This window comes from Helobdella robusta, assembly GCF_000326865.2.
Source record: "Helobdella robusta unplaced genomic scaffold HELROscaffold_7, whole genome shotgun sequence".
In the NCBI taxonomy this organism is placed as follows: Eukaryota; Metazoa; Annelida; class Clitellata; order Rhynchobdellida; family Glossiphoniidae; genus Helobdella; species Helobdella robusta.
This window is the reverse complement of record NW_008705398.1, coordinates 2,136,917-2,162,538: the sequence shown is the minus strand read 5'-3', so window position 1 is coordinate 2,162,538 and position 25,622 is coordinate 2,136,917. Positions and strand designations below refer to the sequence as shown.

The 25,622-nt window shown below is 30.9% G+C and overlaps 5 protein-coding genes across 5 annotated transcripts; 2 read left to right on the top strand and 3 right to left on the bottom strand.

The window, feature by feature from the left end:
* Positions 1 to 1,355: 1,355 nt before the first annotated feature.
* On the bottom strand, positions 1,356 to 2,203 carry HELRODRAFT_164841 (hypothetical protein; the record flags this gene model as incomplete). Its single annotated transcript, XM_009030796.1, has 2 exons — positions 1,356 to 1,558; positions 1,834 to 2,203. 2 exons carry the CDS (start codon positions 2,201 to 2,203, stop codon positions 1,356 to 1,358), a joined length of 573 nt encoding a protein of 190 aa, XP_009029044.1.
* A 2,949-nt stretch (positions 2,204 to 5,152) lies between these two features.
* Positions 5,153 to 8,158, bottom strand: HELRODRAFT_164840 (hypothetical protein; the record flags this gene model as incomplete). The annotated part of the gene is made up of 4 exons (XM_009030795.1): positions 5,153 to 5,451; positions 5,614 to 5,803; positions 6,063 to 6,323; positions 7,352 to 8,158. 4 exons carry the CDS (start codon positions 8,156 to 8,158, stop codon positions 5,153 to 5,155), a joined length of 1,557 nt encoding a protein of 518 aa, XP_009029043.1.
* Positions 8,159 to 10,000: 1,842 nt separating this feature from the next.
* HELRODRAFT_96051 (hypothetical protein) lies at positions 10,001 to 13,078 on the bottom strand. The gene is made up of 9 exons (XM_009030794.1): positions 12,938 to 13,078; positions 12,720 to 12,808; positions 12,507 to 12,599; positions 12,307 to 12,391; positions 11,808 to 12,086; positions 11,593 to 11,692; positions 11,300 to 11,375; positions 11,020 to 11,195; positions 10,001 to 10,842 (listed from the first exon to the last, which is right to left on the bottom strand). Exons 1-9 carry the CDS (start codon positions 13,010 to 13,012, stop codon positions 10,562 to 10,564), a joined length of 1,254 nt encoding a protein of 417 aa, XP_009029042.1. The 5' UTR covers positions 13,013 to 13,078; the 3' UTR covers positions 10,001 to 10,561.
* Positions 13,079 to 17,879: 4,801 nt separating this feature from the next.
* HELRODRAFT_164838 (hypothetical protein) lies at positions 17,880 to 21,759 on the top strand (the record flags this gene model as incomplete). Its single annotated transcript, XM_009030793.1, has 5 exons — positions 17,880 to 18,010; positions 19,017 to 19,125; positions 19,543 to 19,698; positions 20,148 to 20,540; positions 21,637 to 21,759. The coding sequence occupies 5 exons, from the start codon at positions 17,880 to 17,882 to the stop codon at positions 21,757 to 21,759; spliced, it is 912 nt and encodes a 303-aa protein (XP_009029041.1).
* A 2,424-nt stretch (positions 21,760 to 24,183) lies between these two features.
* On the top strand, positions 24,184 to 24,360 carry HELRODRAFT_138290 (hypothetical protein; the record flags this gene model as incomplete). Its single annotated transcript, XM_009030792.1, has 1 exon — positions 24,184 to 24,360. A coding segment is annotated over one exon (177 nt), but the record flags the coding sequence as incomplete, so codon positions are not given.
* Between the last annotated feature and the right edge of the window lie 1,262 nt (positions 24,361 to 25,622).

Sequence of the window (25,622 nt, the reverse complement as noted above, 5' to 3'; positions counted from 1 at the left end):
AATTTTGTCTAATTTTGCGTTAAACGTAGTCGTTGCGTTAATGCCGTCGATAGGTTTAGACAACAGTTTTAAATCACAAATATTTTTCAATATTTGTCACAGAACCATTTAATATTAACATTAGAACGTAGAACAGAATATTATATTTAATAGGCTAAAGTAAAATTTTAATGTATGTATGTATGTATGTATGTATGTATGTATGTATGTATGTATGTATGTATGTATGTATGTATGTATGTATGTATGTATGTATGGATGTATGTATGTATGTATGTATGTATGTATGTATGTATGTATGTATGTATGATGTATGTATGTATGTATTCATGCATGTATGTATGTATGTACATTTTTTATTCTACCAGCACACCTTGTAATAAATAAAAACACGGTGAAGAAAAAAATTTTATTCAATTTTTTGTAAGTTTACAACATTTTTTACATTTATATTTTGACAAATCGTTTGTGGCTGTAGGTTTAATAAGTCAAAAAAACAATCAATTTGTGTGCAAAAATGTCAAGCAAAATAGAATTTTATTGCCTTTAGAGTGCAAAAATGTCAATCAAAATAGAATTTTATTGCCTTCAAAACAGTGATTTCTGGTCTTTATCTTAACTAGACATGCATTTACAGCTAATTCAGTTTCATATATTCAATAATTCAAATCAATAAAAACAAAATAATATATCAGCCAACAATGTTTAGTGCAATAAATAAACTTGATTGAATCACTTTATTCTAACCATGTTTCGGTATCTAATGGTACATATTATAGTTCCTTATTATGAAATTTATGATAACTATCGAAGTTTTTTTATCGTATATTCTTTGTAGTTTCATCATCACGTGTTCTTCATCCACTATATCGGTAGTTCTGCAGAAAAATGAAAATGTTTTTAAAATTTCCACTTAATTAATGTTCTTATTATTATTCCTCTCACTAAGTTTTAAAATTAACTATCATTTATTTAGAAATTTATGAGATGGACTAAAGAGGAGCTTTTTGAAGATTTTTGGAAAAATTTTCAGGTTTAATCGATCAACTCTACCATCAAAACAAAAAATTTATGAAAACAATCGTTTTTTAATGAGCGGGTGAATGAATGAATAAGCATATGAATGAACGGAGGAATGAATAAAAGAGTAAATGAATGAACGATCAATTGAATGGAATTATAAAAGTGCAGATCCGTCCAACACAGTTTGCAAAGCTGGAAAACTACGCAACAGTTGGTGCCAAAAATTTTCCAATAAAATTTTTTGGAACAATATCCTTGAAACATTTTTTTCTTGATTGACATTTTCATTTATATTCTCACAAAAAATTAATAATATTAATTTATTTCATCATCTAGACTGCCATGCTAACCCAGTAGTAAGTATTTTCCTTTGCGGCCTGAGTCACAAAAGCCGCGCCAGTAGCTGCAAGGGCGACTAGGACAATGATGATGATAAGGCCGATGAAGAAACCAATAGTGGACAGAATGTAGGAAGCTGTCAGGTAAGATTTGGCTGATGCCTCATCGCCGTTCGAAGCCGATGACTGACCGAGCACTGAGTTGAATGAATGAATGAAAGAATGAATAAACAAATGAATGAATGAACGAGTGAATGAATAAATGGATTTGATTGATTGATAAATGGGTTAATGGATAGACAAATGGTTGGATGGATGGATGACTAGATGGGGAATGATGTATGAATAAATGAAATAGCGTAAAAATGGTCAACAACTTTTTTCAAACAATAACTTTTCTTTCATCAGCCAAAATTTTAAAAAAATTTTTCAAATTTTTCTCCTGAAAATAATCAAATAAAAAAAACCCTACTGGCGAGAATGAAAGCGATAAGCCCAAACAACCAGCCGCAGCACCAGAATACAATGCAGGAAAAAACAATGGCCCCAGTAAAATTAAGGTAGGGCCGGTTTGCCATGTAGATCACAGTGCTCGGATGAGGAGGCTGGCCCACGTATACAGTGCTAGAGTTGAAAGGGGGGTAGCCTTGATTAGGGAGGTAGCCTTGATTAGGAGGGTAGCCTTGATTAGGGGGGTAGCCTTGATTAGGGGGGTAGCCTTGATTAGGGGGGTAGCTTTGATTAGTGGGGTTGCCTTGATTAGGGGGGTTGCCCTGAGTAAGGGGGTTGTCTTGATTAGTTGGATAGCCCTGTTGTTGCTGAGGTTGCTTATCAGGTTCCATATTAAGGATGTTGTTGGATTTTTATCTTTTATGATTTTTCTCTGCAGTGAATAAGATTTTTAAATTTTTGAATTTGAGTCAATTTGTTATACTTTTTTTTTTTTATATCAGATTGAAGTTAATGAAATAAATAACTGAAATTGTCCAATATTTATAATAGCATTTCTAGGTTCTAACACTCCATTTATATAAATTAAAAAATTATTTTTCTAACAAAAAATAGAAAATTCCAACTATCTATAGGAAAAAAGATTAGAAAATTTTTTTCAAATGATCATAAAAAAAACCGTTAATTATTTTATTTAATAAAAAATGAATTAACAAATAAAAAAATATACATTAAAAAACAAAAACGTAAATATCCCAACCTATTTTAGTCAGTATATATCTAATGATGATGATGTGACGATGATGATGACGACGACGACGATGTTGAAGAGGAAGTTGTTGTTGTTGTTGTTACCTTAGTTGTTTCGTTCGATGATTCACTGACATACATGCAAATGAGAAAAATAAGCCAAGTATTATTTTATGTTTCTTACTTAATTATTTCGACTTTTGCTTTGCCATCTAGGACCAATAGAAAATAGCATAGACACAAATTGAATTTTTCTATATTTCAATTTATTTTCAGTTGGAAAAAAATAAAAATATGTTAAGTTTAACAAAAATGGAAAAATTTAACATTTATAATGCAACCATTGCACCTGGATGTAACTTTTTTTCGCTGTACAATTTATTTTGTACGTGTTTGTGTGTGTGTGTGTGTGCTTTTTGCTCTCATACTACGATTATATATAGGTATACTTATTTACATACACACATTTATACACAAACTTACACGAACACACACGTACGCACGAACACATATACAAACATACAAACAAACATGCAAGATACAAAGTTATTAAATAAAATGATATATTTACTGACAGCAAACGTTATGTGGAATATTTAACTAGAGTTTTTCGACTCAATGTAAATAATAATTATAATCAACGTTCATTCTTGAGAATATGTAAAAACACACACGCACATAAACACTCACACACAAACTCACACACACTCACACACAAACAAACACACAGAAACATACACACCTCTATTGACGATGTTTTCTCTTTCTCTCTCTCTCTCCATCCCTCTCTTTCCATTCTTCTCTCTCTCTCTCTCTCTCTCTATATATATATATATATATATATCCGAAAGAAAATTGTTTTACTCAAGTTATTAAAATTCATGACATAATCAACTTTACGAATGTAGATTATCATAATTTGCACCAATCTTAAGAGCAAACAGATAGATAGATAGATAGATAGATAGGTAGGTAGGTAGGTAGGTAGGTAGGTATGTAGGTAGGTAGGTAGGTATGTAGGTAGGTAGGTAGGTAGTTAAGTTAGCCTAACATGAAAGCTGAAAGTTTCGGATGGGAATTGAACTATCCGATTATTCTCTTTGGAGACTACTGAAAGCCAGAGTAGCGTTGACGTCGTACATTCTCCATCGTTGACACATACAAACATCAAACAGTATATGAATTAAAATTATGGATAATCCACAGGAGTTAAGAATTAAATTTCCTTCCAATTTCTGAGTTAATGATCTATCTCTTTAACATCAAACTAAAATATAAAATATTAGTTTTGCCAGCACTTTTTGTGGTTCATTGTGTTCTAAAAAGTGGATTTCATTTAATTTTTTGATTACTGCAACGTCCATTATGCTTTATTTTATATTGCGTAATTAATTCAATTAGTTCAATTAGTATTAGACGAATAGAATAATTTATAATTATATATAATTTGTGCTGACAATGTCGCAATCATAATATCGTACTCAGAGCAATAAAATATTTTTAAATTTTGCAAATGGATTGAATATCACCACATTGAAAAGGAAAAGTTTGAAGTTTATACAAACAAACGAGGAAAAAAGTCTCCACAAATTCCAAAAGAAGGTGATTTTAATTATTAATTAAAAATAATAGTTTATGCTACTTTCCCCATGGCTCGTTCATAGTTTCATACAATGTTAAAAACAAGCTATATAACAGAAATTTACAAAGCAAATAAAATAAAATAAAAAAAGTTTATTAACAAAAACGTTTAATTGAAATTAAAAAATATAATCGGTCAACCAAATTGTTTGCTGTTATTGATAAAATTCTCCAAAACTTTCACAGACATTTTTAAAACACATAAACCAGAAATAGTTATAAATTGGTTATTGTATTTGAAAACCTTACAGTCAACATTAACATTAAGAGGTGGTTGTTTTGATGTCTGGCTCTGGTCTGCAGCTGACTTATTGACTTTTTTTGATTCATTTTCAAAACAGTTAGAAAAGTTGATGATTTGAAGATTGTCACGTTCATTAATATCTCCAGAACAGGATTGAAAAATATATAGTTGGTTGTTGTCCAAAATAAATTTTGAAGAATTGACTGGCATCTTTAACTTTAAAATGGATGTCCATTGGTTGGTTTCAAAATCAAACATCTCTCCATCCTTAGAAAAAATGATGTTAATGATAAACCTTTTATATAAATTATTCCACATCACAATAATCTGTTTCAATTTATTTTTGTGAATAAATTTAAAAATGTAATCAAATTAATCAACAAAAGTAGACTTTTCTAAAGGACTTGACAAAAAATATTTTTCTTGATAGTAATAAGCCGAGTGTGGAAATTTTACTTTTATAATTGTTTTTATCTTTAAATATTTTTATAATATATTCTTTTATCAAATTTCAATTAATTTCTTTTATTAATTACTGTGTTGACGTCTAAATACAAAATTTGAAATGCCAATCCTTGTTTTGTAAAAATGATTTCCGCTTTAAAGATTATCATGAAGTTGTTAAAAACAGTTTTACTTGTTATTTGATGACCCTATAAATTTTCATGCGTGAAAATATTATAAATGAAGAATAGTACATGATACTTCAGACAAAATTATTAAAAATTCGTAACCGCGATCTAAAATGGGTTAGAGTAAAAAAACTGGCAACAATGTTAACCATTATATGTCTAGATCTGTCAATGAAATTGTAATTTATTCCTCCGATGGCAAATAATTTGTTTGCATAGGGTGCCATAATATGACTACATCGACCCGTCAGCAATGGGGTTACTGAATGCCACTCTTCAGTGGCTGGATCGTACTTGTATACACTTTTGATGATTTCACCTTCAGCATCGAGTCCTCCACTCATATATATTTTTCCATTAAAAACACAGCATGCTGAAATAGGAAAATTTAATGAAGTTTATTTCTTTATTCGAATTATAATTTATAACATCAGATTTGTTTAACAAGAACAAATTGAATCAATCAAATTTCATGATAAAATAACGTAGCATGTTGGAAAACGCAAAACACGATTACAAAACCGAAAAACCCTACTTGAAAAATTTTCCAACTGAACAGGTTGTCGACTTGACATTTGGTACCACCGGTCTTCTTTAGGAACGTACTTTTCAATAGTTGTCGAACCAAGTGCTGAAAAGTCCATATTAACTCCAGCAACTGTGTACAATTCACCATCCATTTCACCAAAGTAAAAGTTGCATTTTGGCGAAAGCATGTTAGAACGCTGAATATTTTTATGGAATAAATTTTCTTTTCAACAATATTTTTAGTTATGGAAAAATGAGTCTAAATTATGTGCATTGCGTCTGAGTTTTAAAAATGGCACATTTAAATCAATTTTATATATAAAAAAACAATGATTTTTTGTTCTAATTCTGATTCTGTTTGTTGAATATTTTGAAATAAATTAAAATTACGACATTTTTAAGCAAAAGTTGAGGTAGAATTTTTTGACATGGTTAAAAATTGACAAAAAAGCACACCTGTGACCAGACGGAATGTATGGGATCGTAAACATAAACGTTGTCGAGGACTTGATAACTTGAAGACTTCAAGCTCACCCCCCCAGCAACGTACAAGCAATTATCTAGCACGCAGGTTTCAAAACTACTACACATAATGGGATGTGTATTGGGACGTGCTCGCTCATCGTTGAATTTGAAGGCGTTGTAGTCGTTAGTTTGTGGAAGTGAAAGACCGATGCCACTTTTAACATCAGCCAGATGGAGAACTTTTAAATGGATCTGCAAACAACGTCAATTGATTAAAAATCACAATAATTTTTAGATCCATATTGAATTTTTTAATTATGTTGCTTGGAAATGAACATTACCAACAGTTTGGTTGATGCGTTTAAAATTATTCCATTTGAAATTCTTCAAGTAACAATAGAACTAATTGGCTAAAAATCCTATTGGTTATATATATATATATTTATATATATACACACATATATATTTATTATATATATACATATATATGTTCGATTTAAAATAATACCCCAATTTGTAGTTTATTTGCGTCAGATTTTATATCGGATGTCTTTATTAATTGGTGAGAATTTTGTGACATCGGCAAGGATGCTGTTGATTTGGTCTATGTAGTCTGTTCGATTCAATATAACATATGTTTTAGACTCGTCGGACTTACGTATGGTAATTGTATTGTTTCGACCTAGTTGTTTGGCAGCTTTAAACAAAGTAGGATCTATCGTATATTTTGATGGTGTATTACGATGGCGGTGTGACTCGGCCTGTAATTGACTGTGAACTAAATTGTCAAAGTTGAATAAGCGTTGATTTCTGAGACAATCGGCGTACAGTGCTTCTAGGTCCGTTTGTTATATATTGTGTTTAGACTATCATAAATAAAATTATTTATAAAGAGATCACTGCGTTTTCGGCTTTATTCAATTTGCGGTTGGGTTTCTCAATTTTTTTAACGAGACTTTTATCATCTTGATAATGGACCCTGGAGCTGTCGCTCGCTGGTCTTAAACAATTAATTTAACATTTTTATTCACAAAAATATGTTTTTAATGATCATTAGCATTCAATTTCAAAAAATATTTAAAAAACTGAACTTCATATTCTATTTAAATTTCTATTGATGTTGATAAACCTTAGATTAAAATTGAAACCTCGAATTGACGTAAGCCTCAAATCGGACTGAATGTATGGTCCTAATCCCAACATGTATCACATTCATTTGAAAACAACTAACAAGCAATTAGATATGGAAAAGCATAAAAACTTTAGGTTTTAATACATACCTTTTCATATTCTTCCAAAAAAGCTAAACAGACACGCTCCACACGACGGCACTTCATATTTCGTTCAGTTTGACGCACATTTAAATTGAGTTTCTCAATCACGTCTCGGCTTTTCTGTTTCTCAGCGGTTGTCATTAAACCGAACCTCACTTCGTCCAATAACTTTTCTGCATGGCGCATCCTTGATTGGTCGACACCAACAGATAACCACTTCACAATAAAATTAAAAATCTGAAACTCGCCGTCTGCATTTATTTCTTCTGATTTAACAAAGTGATTCATTTCTTCTAGAGATAACGTCATCAAGTCAGCGTGGTTTACGAGGCTGTTGAAATTATCACAAATAAAGTTCATAATCTTTTTAATCAACCCCTTCATGGAATACTTGTTTGCAAGATTTAAAATATGTAGCCACGTGGTGTCGTTTAACGGATATTTTGATAAAAATTTAAAGTACCGATCCATCATTTCACTAATTTGCAAATATGTCGCACCTTCCAGACCTTCATCAATCTCTTCAAACGATTTCACAGACTGATTTTCAATCTTTTCGTTGTCGGCTTGCTGTTTCGACAAATAATCTACGACTTTATCTAAGCAACCGTCAGACAAACATTCAAGCGTGAGTTCATGGACGTTTGCATCCTTCATTCCGCTGTTGACCAGAGCTCGATAGTAAGCACTAGCCTGTTTGAATAAAAGTTTGTCCACTTTGTAACGACCACCTGTTTTTGAAATAAGGACAATTTCTTCTGAATTTTCAGCTCCTCGCCTTTGGTTTCCTTTACATTGTTCAGTTCTATCCATTTTATCTAAACTTTTCTTTGTATGATTAATTTCGAAAATACCTTTAACAATTGAGAGAAAAAATTATTTGAATTTCTAATAATAATAACAAAATAATATAATTTTAACTTTTTGATTAACTTTCTAATAATAATAATAACAAAATAATACAATTTTAACTTTCAAAATTTTAATTTCAAAAATTTCGCGCAAATCGTTGTTAGGATGACTTGCACATGTTCTAATTGTAAAACTAAACACGTGCCTGCGTGCTCTCCTCATAAAAATGAATTTAAAAAAATCTAAATATGGATAGACAACAATGATTAAAAGTATAAAAATAATGAATTTATTCATTTAGTATTTCAATTCGACTTTTCATTTTGTTCAACCGATCAAAATATTGTCGTCGATGTTTTTGAGAATTTTTTTGAAAATTCTGCTTTTGGTAGCCTAACCTGAGTTTATGTAAATACACGTGGAACAACGCAGGCATCACGTGATTGGCGGAGATATTTTTGCAGTTGAATCCGATTAGAGGTGAGCGGTAATTGAAATTTCTATATAGCTCTTTTGCTTGTGTCATAGACATCTATCTAATATACATATATATAGAAGTCTATGGCTTGCCTGTGGTTATCTTCTTTGTTAACGCACATGTGGTGTGTACTGTGTAGGTATGTGAATGTGTATGTCTCCTCGATCACATGTATATATATATATATATATATATATATATATATATATATATATGTAGATTTATAGTTTATTGTTATATACACATATAACGAATATGTGTATATATATATATATATATATATATTTATATATAATTTCATTACAGCTCCGTTGCCTGCACGTGCTTATCTTCATTGTTAACGCACACGGACGCGTGTTAAGTTGCATAGATAACTGACATTTGGATCAATATTAATTTTTTTAATTTGGTCATGTATTTGTTGCTCTTCCATAAAATTTCTTATTTCCTAAAAAAAATTAGTTTTTACTAATCCCAATGGGAACCATGAAATTCCCGCAATTCGCGTTCAAATGCTCACCTCTAAATCCGATCACTGCAATACTGCCAACCAGTAACTGTAGACTATCATACCCCCTAGTTACGGTCTAATGGTTAAGGTCGCCTGGTGCTGTTTTGCAGTAACCGGGTTCGAATGTGACAAAAAGATCCCCGCCTACCACATGCTTCGTGTCTGATGCGTCGTTTAGCACGCATTCATTTACGATGTTCGTGCGCTCTGTTGGATCCTCTAAACTTTGGAAGTGTGTAATTGGCCTTTTGAAAATTTCACCTTTATCATTTATCGTTTGCATCCCTGTCCAACATTATAAAAGTTTCCATAGACAAACATTTATTTTGCCTTTAGCAATCTTTCAACAGTTCAGCAGCGATATTTACCGCGAATGTAAATCTATCCAAGCAATAAGCATGCGAAAATTTTGCATGAATTTCTTCCAACCTATTAATGATGTAAACAATTAACGAGAAAGAAAATTATTAATATACTTTGAAACATACATTAGCTCGGAGGTTTTAAAATGGCGCCACTTCTCAGACGTACCAACCACATTCATCTTCAACTTCTAAATCCGCTTGGAACGTCCAGCTTTGTGTGATACAAGTTTGTAGCGAATGGTTGCACTTTATTTCAAGTTTTGTCAACTTTAACAGCATCAACTGTCACACCAGAAAAAACATTCTCTAATCTACAAAGGCTTAAAAATTATTGGAGAATTAAAATAAAAATTGAAATGAAAATCCAAGAATCATTACATCCGAAAATATGCAAAATGGACTAGTTTTATTGATCTTTCCCTATAATTTAAAATTAGAAGCCAGACCATATTGTAGAAGCATTTATTTGAAGAAAAGAAAAACTTTGTTATATAAATTATATGTTGTTAGTTATTTTTTATGTTATAAGTACCTATGTTATTAATTGTTATGAATTTATGATTTTTGTCTTTGCTTTATTAAAATATTGCCCAACGTTGTTTGAGACTAATAGAAAGCGATTCACTGATAGTCTTATAATATAAATAATAATGATACTTCGGCTATTTTTTATTGACTTTACCTTAATCAAGAATCTTTAATTTTTTTGGAGGTCAAGTAAAATTGTGAAAACATTATTCAACAGTATAAAATTCTTTATAAGGTACAAAATAACTTGATTTTAAAATAAATTTCAATTTAATGTTATTAAATATCATCAACAAAAAATGCTTTAAAGCAAAATTTTGAAGCTTTTAAATATGACAGACACACTTTCATTAAGATGTTAGACGCAAACAAACAATAATATTTCTACCACAATTTCATAATTGTTATGAATCTATTAAAATATATCAAATAAATTAATGAATAAACTTGTTCATTAATTTTTCTGTTTACGTATTAAATTTTTAGGAATGTTCAGAAGCTCTGACAATTGCACTAATAGTCACTACACTACCAACAACAGTCCCTAAAACTCCGACAAAAACGATCAGAACATTTTTTAATATTTTCAATTTAAACCATTGAGGCTGGACATTGCTTGCCTGGAGATTGTCGTAATTGTAGATGGAAGAGCACAAGATGATGTCGAGAAGAGCGGGAATCGTGAGAGCGACAGACGTACTTACAAGGGCTCCCACCAGCGAGATCACCAACTCCAAATATGGGACTATCGCGGCAAGAACATCTTTGACAAAAACATTTTATTGTTGATAACAAATGATAAAAGATTGTTACAAAAATTTGTAATTATTATAAATTAATCTAATTGTAATAAATAATACCTTCATTCACGTTATTTTAAATAAATTATTAAACTAATTAATGAAGCGATTTACAAAATAGTCATTCAAAACGAACTGACAAGTGATTATGAGGAAGAATACTCTTAAGAAATATTCTCCAAATCTGTGACAGAAAGCACGATTGACGAGTTTCTCTTGAAGAGTGGACCATATGAATTCAATAGGAACGTAGAACTGGACAGCATAGGTCAGAAATATTGAAAGTGCGAAGGAGAGACGTACAATGTTGTAAAATCTAAAAATCATTTTGTGCTTGGAGTTCATTACAAATACAGGTAAATATATTTTTCTATTTTATAAAAATAAATTCATAATATATGTAACGAAAATAGACCTAACATTGTGCCGGGCAGATTCAATGTTATGCTACCTTTAACATCATCACCGTATTTCAGATAACCGTAGAAACCAACAGCTGTTCAAATCGAATCAGTAAAATTTATTTATTTGTCTATTCATTCATCCATTCATATATTCATTCATTCATTCAGTCAATCTATCATCCATTGGTTTATATATTTGTTCATTTTTTATTATTATTCAATTTTTTAATAAATCAATTTAAAAGATACTTTTGGCACTTTATCTTAAAATTATGACAAGTGAACATGAATAACGAAAGAGCTGCTAACCAGCATACAAACACGTTACAATGATCATGCCTAGGTTGATGATCCCAAACGTACCATTAAAGTCTCTTGGATTTTGTATCTGACTTTCAATCGGCAAGATCTTAATATTTAAAATTCTTTTGAAAGGATGAAAAGATAATTTTTCATCAAAACAAAATTATACAAAACAATTAATGAATCTAATAAATTTTTGGAGCATTTAAAACTTGACAAACCAATCCGATTCCTTCAAAAGTGAAAATTGCGATACTGAAAAACAGAGGGAAATCGTTCCAGGAACCATGAGCGGGTCTCAGATTTGTTGAAGGAATGTCAACGAAACAACTATACAACACGACTGCAAGACCAAAAATCATCAGAATATTTGCTATCGTGGAGAAAAATGAAAGTATCTTCAGGTGTGTGATGCACAAATAAGGTAGCAGGACAAGGAAGACGATAGACTGGTAAACTTGAGGTGACCAGCGAGTCGATGGTGAGTATTCTTCGACCACCTTCAGAATTTACATTTCAATTTAAATGTCGGATTCTATTAATTACGTAATAATTAAGATATAAACAATTATATTGTAATAAATAAAAAGTATTTAGGGTGGAGTGGAGCGCGGGCTAACACCTCGCCATCTTTATAATTAAAATTTAACTTTAACTTATGAATATTAACATAATTTATATAAACTAATAAGCTTCACGCTGAAAAGTAGAAATTCTTACTAATTGAATGTTGTAAGATATGAAAACTATGTAAGCCGTGCAGAAACCGAACTGTGTCAGGGACAAAAAGACGTACGTAACTATCCTATAATTAATTTACATGCAAAAATTTAAACATGAATATTATAATTAACATTTTAAGTTAATGGTTGCTACTGAAAATAATTTTAATAAAAAAAAACTAAATATTAATGAGTGACTTCATGTGTCTAGAGAGTTTTCGTATTGGATGGGGACCCAGCAGGAACACCTCTGCAACTACTTGGCCATAATCCATTCCAGATTGGCCAGCTCTTTAAAACATATATTTTATCTTTCCAAAAAGGCGATTTTTTTGAAAAAGTGATTTAAAACTGTTAAAATAAAATATTTGGAAAGGTTTCAATAAAATCAGAGATCTCTGATGTACCAACTTCTCATATACCAATCTCGAAGCCTTGACGAGTAGATGCATGCAGTGAATAGCCATTACTCCAATTAAGAAAAGGCATGCCAAACTTACCTTCAAATAAGAGTTTTCTTGCAATAGAATATATTGCAAAACGTTTTATTAAATTTTAAAATATTTAAAATGAATAATTGGATGGTAGTGAAATTTACATTATATTATATATTTTTCTCATTCATTTACCCACAATCCCCCAAACTTGAAAGCGGCTGGTAGAGCCAGTATGCCAGTGCCAATGTTTCCTTTCATTAAATTCATCAGACTTTGAAAGTTGCTGAAAAAGAAATTAAAATTATAGTGAATTAAATGTGTTTTATCGAACGAACAATGAAATATCAAGACCCTTAGCTTTTAGGATTAACATAGCTGTCGACTTTATTAGCTTTTAGCTTTGTATTTAATCAGTTTGTACTGCACACAACCAAACCCTTGTTGCAATATTTTTTCTCAAATGTTTCGACTTTTTCCAACATATTTACACTTCTTTATACCATGGCGTATAAATTATACAGATCTAACAACATGTTTCTCTCTGCTTTTTAATAATCTACTTGAACGTCATTGTATAAGCTGGTAGTACAAAAATACAAGCAATTTAGTGAATAATAATAATATTGCGAATAATAATAATAATAATATGGCTCAAAATTGCATAGCTGGCTCAAAGGTCAGCATCCACGAACAAAAGCTGGACATAAATTTACTATTTCTGATTCCGCTGCCAGGCCATTCCAAACTGGAGACTGCTACTTGAAAATTTTGAGTGTCTTAAATACTTATAATGAGAAACAAAAGAATTTAGGTAAATCGGTGATTTTGAATTTAAGATTTTGAAGGTAAATTTTAGATGTGAGAAATGGTTCTAATATGACAGTTACATGATTTGGCAACGTTAAAAATATTAGGGTATCGTAAATCATTTATTTCAAATAAAAATTAAATTGTTTTTATGAAAAAAAAATGTTACAGTGTATATTACCAATGATGTTTACTACCTTAGTTTACCGATTCTAGCATCATCCAACTCGTCTATTGTTTCAATTCTTTGATGGAGCCGTTCTCTATCGTTTTCTTCATCATTGTTGTTATCGCTAAAATCTTTTTCTTCCTCGGTGAAATTTGTCTGGTTAGAATTTTTATTTGTAAAAATTTTTCCATTGGTATCCTTTTTGTTTTCATCAAAGTAGCTCGATGGCGAGTCGTTATTTGCTTGTGCTGAATTTTGATACGATTTCGACATAATTCCATTTGCTATAAACTTTATGTTTTAAAAAAAAATTTACACTAAAAAAACTTGGCAACGTATTTGTCAACAACTGTAATGTTCGTTTTGCCTTTTATAGGCATCTTTGCGTTTTATCACGATCACGTGTTTTTGCCATATTTGTTCTCATTCATTTTTATTAAAATTGTTTCAATCATATCAAAGTGCGCTTATTCAGCTAAGTCTGTTTCTCGTATCGTCAAATGTTCTACTGAATGCTGCTTATATCAGAATACACATTATGCATGGCGTAACAAATGAAATATATATATATATATATATATATATATATATATATATATATATATATGTACGCGTCTATATATTGTTATAAAAAACAGTCCTAGGTACAATAACGTAGCCTTTAATATGTCATATAATCATCTCTACGTGAAAAAGCAGCGCATATATCAAATATTTATTTTAAATTTTCAGTTATACGGAAAGATTTGATTAAAAATAATTTATGTGCAAATTTAACGATAAATTCTATGCAGTTGCAAGTGACTGCAGCTCCACTCAAAGCCTCTTACGATTAGTTTCTTTAGAGGCAACTCGACTAAAAATTACAACGAAATAACGTAAGACTAATATAAATACATAATAGATATAAAGAGAAACTGCACAGAACGTAACAATTTCATAATTTATTTGTAGTATCATATGTTTAGCTGTTATTTATAGACAACATCATAGTTTACATGTTAATTAGTAGTTTATATGTAATTGTACATATGGTTACATATCTGTCGCATTGTAATGTTATTTGTAAGCCTGCATTCGTAATTGCATGGTAGCTTTGAAGCACATTTCAATGATCATGCATCCTGTTTGCAATTTTCATGTTGCTTGTTAGTTTATTATTTTGGATTTATTTATTTATTATTATTTTATTATTAATTGAACCAATAAAAAACATTATGTTTAATGTTTTCCAAATAAAAAGTGCCTGAACTTACTAAATTTTTTATATTTTTTATAATCAAATAAAACTGTAACTAGATATTTCGATCTCTAATAAACTTTTGGCTTATTTATTTTTAGTGCCTTTCCATCCCTACTTTTAAACGTTTACTTTTGTACAGTTGTCAAGGCAACGGAAACGCACACGAACTAACCATAACCTGAAAAATAAATATCAACTAAAATTTTGTTTAACTAGTTTTTGTAATGTTACGTGGAGCGATATAATTATTTTAACTTTTTGAATAATAATTTCATTTTAGTTTTTTTGTGTTTGAACTTGACCACATGATATTTCGAATTTAGATTGACTCTTTCTTTAATAATATACTTTATACTTACGTCTTACATATTTACTACGGTCTTTCCTTTCTGTTCTGTCTAGCTAGTCTAGTCTAGTGACTAGTCATCTTTGTCTACTTCTGCTACCTTTTCACATCCAGTAGTACTCCACTAACTTTTGTACAAGCTACGTGTAAAGGTTTACGTTCAATAATATTAATTAATTATTATTTATGTTGAATTCAAATGTAGGTAAAATAATCATAAGTTAAAAATGTTTTAGTTTCACTAAGTTAGCAGAATAAAATAAATTAATAAAATAAAAATATGTTCACACTTACCACTCTGCTTTCACATGACCACAAATAAAAACTTGCTGGTTAGCCACGAACATGATAATGAAAAGGAATGGCGAACATCCGAAACGTGTTAGTGAATCATGGGTTGTTGTTGCTTGCTATGCTGTGTTGTTTGTGCTGCATGTGTGGATTTTGTTGAATAATTCATTTCATTTTATGATTATTTCAATTAATAGTTTGCACACTTATGGTTAATTTTGGCAGTTAAATTTATAACCTTGCCTATTTTAATATATTAGATATTCTTAATAGTGAAGCTCTGCCATTTTCTTTCTTGTTACAAAATTTATAAAAAAGTTGGGAAATTATTTGAATATACTATACTATACCAATAGATATCAATTTTGACTGCCGTAGCATTGCAAGATGAATTGAATAGATCATTGAAACTCACAAAAAAATCGTCACAAGTTTCTCAAAATAATCAAAGAAGCAAGTTCCCAGAATTCAAATTTTTGTTTTGTCAAATGAAATCAGTAGTCCAACATTGACTTCATTGTTTATTCAATTCATTATTTACAGTTTCATCTATTGTCATGTTTATGTCTATAACTTTTTTTCATGTTTCTAATTTTGTTGAATTAGTTTGAAAAAATTAAGAAATTATAAGGAAAAAATTATATTGAAATTATATTGAAATAAGGACAAACGAGAAATGCAAATGAAGAATATGTCTTGAGAAGCAAAAGTCATACAAAAACATTAGGTCAGGTGGAATTAAAAATATTTAATAAATAATTTTTTTCTTAAGAATAATTTTTTCAAATGAATGATTTCAAGAAAAGATTTGTTCCAATAAAAAAAATTAATGAATTATTACAATTATTACTCAATTTTAGAATAGTTAGTATGGTTTATTTATATTTCAATTTTTATTATACAATAGTTAGCTTTGTCATGTATCTAATCTGTTACCACCATTCCAAGTTTTGATATAGCTATCATTGAGATTTATATGTGTAAATATTTATCACGCACGTTTCGTTTCGACGTTGGTTTCATTTCTCAGCCCAGAATTTGGGTCTGGTGAAGTATGATGAGCCCTTAACAGAAGCTGATTGGATGTTGTTGAAGGTGAAGGCCGCGGGTAGAAGGGACTTCGAACAGGCTTGTGTTATATGCAAAGTTGACCTTGGATCTCAACAACATGCCAGTGTTTTGTCTCTTTGTTTTTCTTTTTGTTTTGTTTGGTTGTCTTTTGTTTTGCTGTGTCGTGTCATATTTTGTTCTCTTTAATTTTAATCATCATTTTTTTTTGTCTATATGATATAATTATAAATAAAAAATATTGATTTGTTGGTTTGAGTTGTATTTTTATTCATCTCCAAGTTTTAATTTAATTGATATAGTTTTGTGTAACATCTATTAAAAGTATCTATTATTTTCATTCAATTAAAAAGTTTTCCAAAAAATACGTTATATTGATGACATACAGTTATAACGCTTGAATGGCTATATATATATTTATATTAAATTTTGTATTTATTCGTTAATTTATTCATTCATTCATTTAATCGTTTATTTATTTATTCTTCATTTATTCATTCATTCGTTTATTAATTATATTCATTTTATTAATTTTTGTTTCTATGTCTATATATATTTTTTACAAATACATCAACCTTTTTTATTTCTTTTTCACATTTGAACCCAGGTCATAATATCATGCAGTCATGTCTTTCACAAGGTTATTTTTTTAAATTTTTAAACCTTTTTATTATTTGCTAAATGTATATTCATTAAAATTAAATAAATAATAACTGAAATAAATTTTATTTAATGTAGCAATTTAAGTTGATCCAATGAAGGATTTAATTTAGAAATTTAAATTAATGATTAACTCATTAACTTAACCAGAATCAGTTCGTTGATCAGTTTATTCAATAATAATTAATTAACTGACTAATTAATAAATTAATTAATTAATTAACTAATCAGTGAATTAAGTAACTGGTTGATGTCAACTAATTAAATAATATTATACTCGTAAACTTATTTTACCTTTTTTTATTACAAACATCTCTCACGTGATTGAAGTGAAGCTATCAACAACAAGAAAACAGCGTGTATATATGTAAAACATATATATATGTATATATATATATATAATATATGTAATATATATATACATTATAGGTGGTTAGAAGCATCACACACGTTATGCACCTTAAATCCAATGCACCGTTAATAATTAAATTCTTCATTCCAAAAACTCTTGCACCGTTTAAAACCGTCAATAATTTTAATTACGAATTCAATGAAGAGTTGTTTGGAAGCATTTGAGAAATTGACAAGACAGAGGACTTGTCCTTTGTGTAGATGCAGTGACTACGAAACCAGACTCATCAGCTCCGCAAGGCCATTTTATCTGAACAAATGTGCCATGAAGTCTGTTTCATTCCTCTTCACTCATTCATTCATTCATTCATTCATTCATTCATTCATTCATTCATTCATTCATTCATTCAATCATTCATTCATTCATTCATTCATTCATTCATTTCTTTCCTTATGTTTCTATTGAATTCCTCTTCGTTCATTCATTCATTCATTAATTCATTCATTCATTCATTCTTCTATTCATTTCTTTCCTTATGTTTCTATTGAATTCCTCTTCGTTCATTCATTCATTCATTCATTCATTCATTCATTCATTCATTCATTCATTCATTCTTCTATTCATTTCTTTCCTTATGTTTCTATTGAATTCCTCTTCGTTCATTCATTCATTCATTCATTCATTCTTCCATTCATTTCTTTCCTTATGTTTCTATTGAATTCCTCTTCGTTCATTCATTCATTCATTCATTCATTCATTCATTCATTCATTCATTCATTCATTCATTCATTCATTCATTCATTCATTCATTCATTCGTTTGTTCATTCATTTATTCTTCTATTCATTTCTTCCCTTATGTTTCCATTGAATTGTTCATCCATTTAATAATTTACTTATTCCTCCATTCCTTTCTCGTTTCATATTTTTTTTTAATTCATTCCCTCATTCATACATTCATTCGTCTCAATCGTTCATCTCATTTTCTTTAAATTTCTTTTTCAAACTATACACAAAGTAATGGCATTACCATAATATTATAACGAATAATGGTCTCAAATTGAAAGTCAATGAAGTGTGCCAGTACACATCAAAATCTGGCGTTAATAAAATTATTTAAAATTTATAAGAAAGTTCAGATGATAATTATTATTTGAAAATTATAATTTTCAAGCTGTGACGGTGGATAAAATCCTCTACAGTCCATACATTTTTCTCTTTTTTGTATTTTAATCCAAACTTCAAATGCAACGTGTTTTGATTTGAGAACTGCTTCCATTACGAAGTTTTAATTTCTGTTTAATTAACCGAACCTACCCCAAACATGAAATGAAAAGGATCCAGTCAACCTGGAAGATGTATAGGTGTATGAAGGTTTATGAGGAACACCTGAGGAATAACCCGCCTAAGCATCCAACTCTTAAAAAGAAATATTTCGAAGGAAAAGTGAGTGTTGTTGTGGTTGTTTCTATGTTTATTTGTCTTTTTGTTGGTGATTTTGTTGGTAGAGGGCTAATGCTTGTAATAAATTTAATATAGATATAATAGAATTGTATTACCTGTCCCTGCGACTTCTGAGTTTTGTAGCAGTTGCTGGAAGATTTATCATCAGTCAAGCAGTTTACCAAATGATGAATTGGATAATTATTATTTATTAAGTTAATCATTCATCTGCTGGTTCGTTCATTCGTTCGTTTTTTAATTTATCCGTTCGTTCGTTCATTCGCATACTAATTAATCAACCCACAAAATCATCAATCAACAAATCAATCTGTTTAACTAACTTATTCAACCAACCAATCATCTTTCCAACCAATTTATCAACCAATCATCTTTCCAACCAACCAACCCCTCATTGGCCAGTTATCGAGCATAGTGGACAAAGTGGTAGCGACGGTGAACTTGGATGTGGATGGATTGATGGAGGAAATGAATACATGCATCACCAGAAGCAGACGAATAAACCGTAAGTTGATGAGCGAGGATGATGATGTTGACTGGGCAGCTGTTAAGATCAAGGTTAAGTTTTTTTCATGTTGATTTAATTATGATAATTTCTATTTCATTTCATTCAATCTAATTTGTTTAATTATATATATTTCGGCTGTTGTTTTCGTGGTGTCGCATCACCTGAACAAAGTGTTGGTTGTTATACTGTCGTAACTTGTTACAAATGAACGTTTAATTGTTGGACAACTGATCGCGACTAATTAAATAAATGAACAACTAAAAATCTTAATTGAAGACGGAGTCAACTTTAAATACTCTCCTCCCTTATCAACCACACACAAACATACAAACGTAGACATACACATACAGAAAGAAACATACACATACATGCGAACACACACGCACGCACAAACGCACATACACGAAATAATTGTTAACAGGCACTTCGGAGAGGCAATGAAGACTGTCCGATATGTTTGGTGAACATGAAAATAATTTCATCAGCTACACAACCACAGAAGAACGGTTTCTACAACAACGACACCAACAGCAGCAGCAATGAAAGCAGCCGCAGCAGCTACAGAAACGCTTCTAGCAACAAAACCAACAAGACAAAAATTGACTGCACCGACAATAATGTCAACATTCACAAAAACAACAATAAAAAGAAAATTCACAAGACTAAGATTAATCGTAACATCAACGCCAATAACGCTACCAGCAACAACATTTTCAACGGCAACAACAACGACGAAAACAACAGCCTGGCAACTAAACCATCAATAAGGTCTACATCAGCCAGCACACCATTCTACATCCTCTCTTGCTCCCACGTCTACCACAAACCATGCTTCGACACACTTGAGATGTTTGCAATTGAAACATTGACAGCCTCTGAACTCGTCTGCCCGGTCTGCCGATCAACCTACCACAAAACATTTCTTTGAATATTAATTTGTTTTTTAATGATCATGATACTTTTAACATTGAATTTTATTATCAATTGTAACTAACATTATTGATTAATAATTTTTTTGAATAATTAATTCGCTTCTTTCAATATTAATTTATTTAAATTAACAATTTAGAAATAATGATAAAACATTGTTGGTTTTTAATTCATTTTTTAATTCTTTTTTTTTTGTTGGGATGCTGTTTTGCATTTGTTCTGATTTATTAATTAATAATCGTAAAAAATAATTTTTCGATGAACGGTTTTTAAAAAATACCAAAAAACAATTATTTGAGTAATTTTACTGATTCATGACGTAAAAAGGGGGAGGGGCTTGGTACTCCAGCATGGTCCTCCCGTATGCCCCCTCCATTATCAACAGTTAACCGTTTGTTTATATTGTTTAATTATTTTGTTACTTTTTATACATTAAAACACAGCTGTTATACACGAAAACGCTGTTTTAAATAAAAAAATTGACTGAAAGTTGTGTGATAAGCAAAAAACGACTAAAACATTTATAGCTATCCATAGTTATATTTACTTTGTAAATCTTTACAGAGTGAAGATTTGAACTAAATATGTTTTAACAAAATTATGAACAATAAATTTAATATACTTTACATGAACTAGAAGTAAATCGAATAAAATTGACGATGTCCCTTGGGCGGAGCCAGGGGGAGGGTTTCGACGTTCAAATCTTTTCTCGAATTAAAATATTTCATAATTTGATCTGTTTTATGTTTGCTTTTTGCCATTGTAAAAAATAGTCTAAAATTTTGTTAATATTTTTACTTTTAAATAGATTTTCCTAAAAACGAAACATCTTTTTAGTGTACTTGCGACATATACTGATTGAGTCGTTGATGTTATTATTCGTGCAGTCAATTCTTCTTGTTAGTTTTGTTGATAGAAGCGTTTTTGTAGCTGCTGTGTCTGTTTTCATCGCTGTTGCTGTAGTAGTAGTAGCTCATAAACCATTCAACACTCCAAGGATTGGTTATACTGTTTCCACCGCCTCCATCGATATTTCCGTCTCATCTTCCTCAATGCAGGTCATTCCTAAGTGTGGAACTGATTCAGATCAATTTACAGTTTTACACATAATCGGCATTGATCGTCGTTGTCGCAGAGTCTTATTCTTGTTTGGTAGTCTTTTGGAGTCATATGATGTCTAGATCTAAACCTACTATAATCAGTTCGCGACTGTTTTTATTTATCTGCTAAAAAAAAACAAGCGTGAAGACCGCAAAAAAACATTACTTGGATTAATTTGAAACTCATCAACGAAACGTCATATCCCAGGTAATGGTCATACACATGCTTTCTCAAAATTGTCACTTTTACTTTTGTGAAATGGTTGGTGATGTGATTTGTACAAAGTTACTGTAGTTAATATAGATGCTGACAACGGTTTGATAACTGTCGAAAAGTACGTTCTCAAAGAAGGCTGATGGTACCAAATGTCAAATACTTGTTCAGTTGGATAATTTTTCAGGTAGGAGTTTTGGTTTCCTAATATTGTTTTTTCAATATTTTACGCTCATTTACAGAATTTTATTTTATCATGGGTTTTAATTGGCTCAATTCGTTCTTGTTAAATCTAATGTAATTCATTACCATTTGAATTAAAACATACACTTCAGCAAAATCTCCATTTCAGTCGGCTGTATATACAATGAAAAAATATATATGAGTGGAGGACTCGATCCCGAAAGCAAAATGATGATCACTGTGTATCGGTACGATCCAAAACGCGATGATTGGTACGCAGTAACTCCACTGCTGACGGGTCGCTGCTGTCACATTATGATGCCCTAGGCAGGCAAATGGTTTGTCATTGGAGGAATAGAATTGAAACTTCGATAATTCCAATGGTTAGCATTGTTCTGATTCACGTTTTTATTTTAGCACACTTAAGATTACGGTAATGTTTTTTTCAATCACCTGTCTGAAGCGCAGGAGTGAAAAGAAGAAGGGAATAGTATCCGTTTGTACAGACTGGAAACGTGTCCCGTTTCTACTGGGTACTTGTCCACAGACGTATTACTGTTAAAATCATTTCCTTATATAGCATCCCCGAATCAATTCGTTAGTTTGTGGTGTTTTCTTGTATTATAGTTTTAATCGTTAGGATTTTCGATCTGACGTTACTTATGATAGTAAGGTTTCCATTTACAGGAATCAATTTAAAACTATTTCTAGTTTATGTGTTTTAAAAATGTCAGCAAAAGTTTTAGAAAATTTTATCGATGACGAAGTAGAAGCTGGTTAATCGATCAAATTTCTTAATTTTAATTGAATGTTCTTGTTTAAACGCTATTTAATTTTACTTCAGTTGTACAACTTTTAAAATTGTTTCGATTTCTTTCGGTATCAATTGACAATTTTCCAAGTAACTCGTCTTTTGAGCCATTGAAAAAACTTTTAATTGCTGGTATAATGTCTACCTTCTCGTTTGTGAACGCGGATGCAAAATACTCCTTTTTGCTTTTCAGCTGTTTCACCATATTGTGTTCGTTCTGTGTTTGAATAGGCGTGTATTAAGTGTAGTGTAGTCTCCTTGGTTGATTGGGGAATTTGAATGAATTGAAAAATGGTATATGAATGCAAAGGTTTGAATTATACCGACGGACTTAAATGCATAAACTTTCCGACTTTAACATATTGGTGAACTTACAAATTTTGTATGATCAACTAAAAAATGGAAATGACCAGTGAGCACAAAATCTTATTGGTAATAAATATTTGTCTATGGTTCCGGATAAAATTTAAAAGTTAATTTAAGTTTTTAAAATGTTTTGTTGACATAAAAAATAAAGTATTGGTTTTTTACTAATTTCGCTTTTTAATCCACGATGGAGTTAGTGGTGCACTTCATTTAGGAAACCACCTGTCCGGCGTGTCTGTTGTTTTTCCTAATCAACTAATGTGCCATATAATACTGCGAACAATAAAATAAGTGAATAAGAAGATAGCCTTCATTTCATTTCTTTTCATTCATTATTTCCATTTATGTGTTTTTATTTTTATTTTATCATTTTAAAAATAAAGAAATTTAAGAAGCTCATTAATTGTATAATAATAAATTCGTATTTCACCTTTATATATTTAATAATTTGTTTATCTTTTAATATATTAATTATTAATTAATGAATGAATTAAAATAATAATTAAAATATTAAATTCAAAATTCTACTGCAGAAGGCTGCAAGAAGAGACTTAGAAACACTTTATTTAAAAAATGATATTGACTTGGTTAAAAAACTAAAACAATTGAATTCAGGATCAGGAGGAAGTGCAAGTTAAATTTAAATTTGTGAAAAGCTGGAATTGTATTAATTAAATTTAAATTTTAAAACAATAAAACAGATTTTATTAGTTACTACTTATTTTACTTTTAATTTCTTTACTAAGTTTACTTTTGATCGAATTGAATTCAGAGTTTGTTCAGAATAGTCTAGTCGGGAAGTGGTTAATGCAACTAGTTCAGCATAGATAGTGCAATAAATAAATAATTCACAATAACATTTTTTATTGTAAAAATATTCATTGAATTGAAAAATTCCTTCTTCGAAATGAAAAGAAACTTGCCGAATCGCAGTTCAAAGTTGGACAGTTACGAGCATGTTTTGATGTGTTTGATATGCAGGAGTCTGTTTGATGATCATGATCATCAGCCGAAATTTTTACCGTGCCATCACACATTCTGTAAAGATTGTTTGAGGGAGTTTGTTCGCCAGATGGGCGATGAGATTGAATGCCCATCTTGCAGGAAACCTGCCACTATTCCAGTTGCAGGGGTGGCTGCATTGCAAACAAATTATTATGCAAAATATATTCAAAGTCTTGTCTACGGTCTCAGTGGAGTGGGTGGATCTGGTGAGAATGGTGAGAATGAAGCTCCGTGCGCCTCACACGAAACGAAGAAGGTTCAATACTTTTGCAAAGATTGTTCATCGAGCGCCTGTGATGATTGCTTCAGTGATGGAGGCAGCTGTGCCAACCACCAAAAACAACCGCTGGTGGCAGTGGCAGAGGATTTCCAGGCCAAGATTGATGCTTCATTTGCCAGATCAAATGCTCTCATTGAAAAAAAAAAAGTTGAACTTGAAGCTCGATTGAAGGCATTTTCCGAAGAAAAGGACAAGGCTCTCTTGAAGATTGATGCAGCCTTCGAAACTCACACTCACCTGCTGAACAGACGAGCTACTCTCTTGAAAAACAAAGTACGTGCTTGATGCAAAGTTACATTGTAAGTATTTATTCTTACAGTTAGATATATAAACAATTTTTTTCTTCAAATTGACTTTTTTGCTGATCAATAAATATATACAACTAAACTTCTAGGTGATTGATTCATACAATGAGCGAGTCAGCTCGTTTGAATCGGACTTCGAAGAGATATCGACTGCGATGACATGCATTGTCAGTTTGAAGGAATTCCACGAAACATCAATCAACAGAGGTCAACTGGCCGATGCACTGAAGGTCATTAGATACTTCACTTGCTGTATCTTGCTTCTCTATTCTGATATTGATTGCTATTATATTTCGTCGTGGTTTTCATTTATAAGTTTTGAAATAAAACTAATGAATCAAACCTAGTTAAACCTAGTTTGCTAATTTATTGATCATAATTATAACCTGGAATTTATATTTAACAAATTCAACTAATTAATCATGACAAACCACCAACCAACCCACTACAAATAATTTAAAAGAATCACCACAAACCATTTTAACAAACCACCCAACCACACCCCTACGAAGGGAGTGGATGAGCTGAATGAAGTCTACACGAACATCGATCAACGCATCCAACCTCGTTCATGCCACGTCCTCTTCGAAGACAAACACGGTGTCGAAAAGTTCAGGTCATGTGTGAAGGACCTCGGCAAGGTCACCTGCTTCGCTGGCTCCATTGAACAGAGAACCCCTTCAAACAACAACGAAGACGACATTCAAGACCCCCCATCCACTCCCGATGTTCCATCTTCAGGTGCTGGTGGCGGTGGCAATGGTGCTGTTGGTGGTAGTG

Bases quoted from the DNA above. Each gene is read 5' to 3' on its own strand.
- HELRODRAFT_96051 (XM_009030794.1), bottom strand. From the start codon at position 13,012: ATGAATTTAATGAAAGGAAACATTGGCACTGGCATACTGGCTCTACCA. The intron at 12,087-12,306 runs GTAAGAATTTCT...TAAATTCTGAAG, and splicing joins TATCTTACAACATTCAATTA to GTGGTCGAAGAATACTCACC. The intron at 11,693-11,807 runs GTTTGTCAAGTT...TTAAATATTAAG, and splicing joins CTTTTGAAGGAATCGGATTG to ATCTTGCCGATTGAAAGTCA.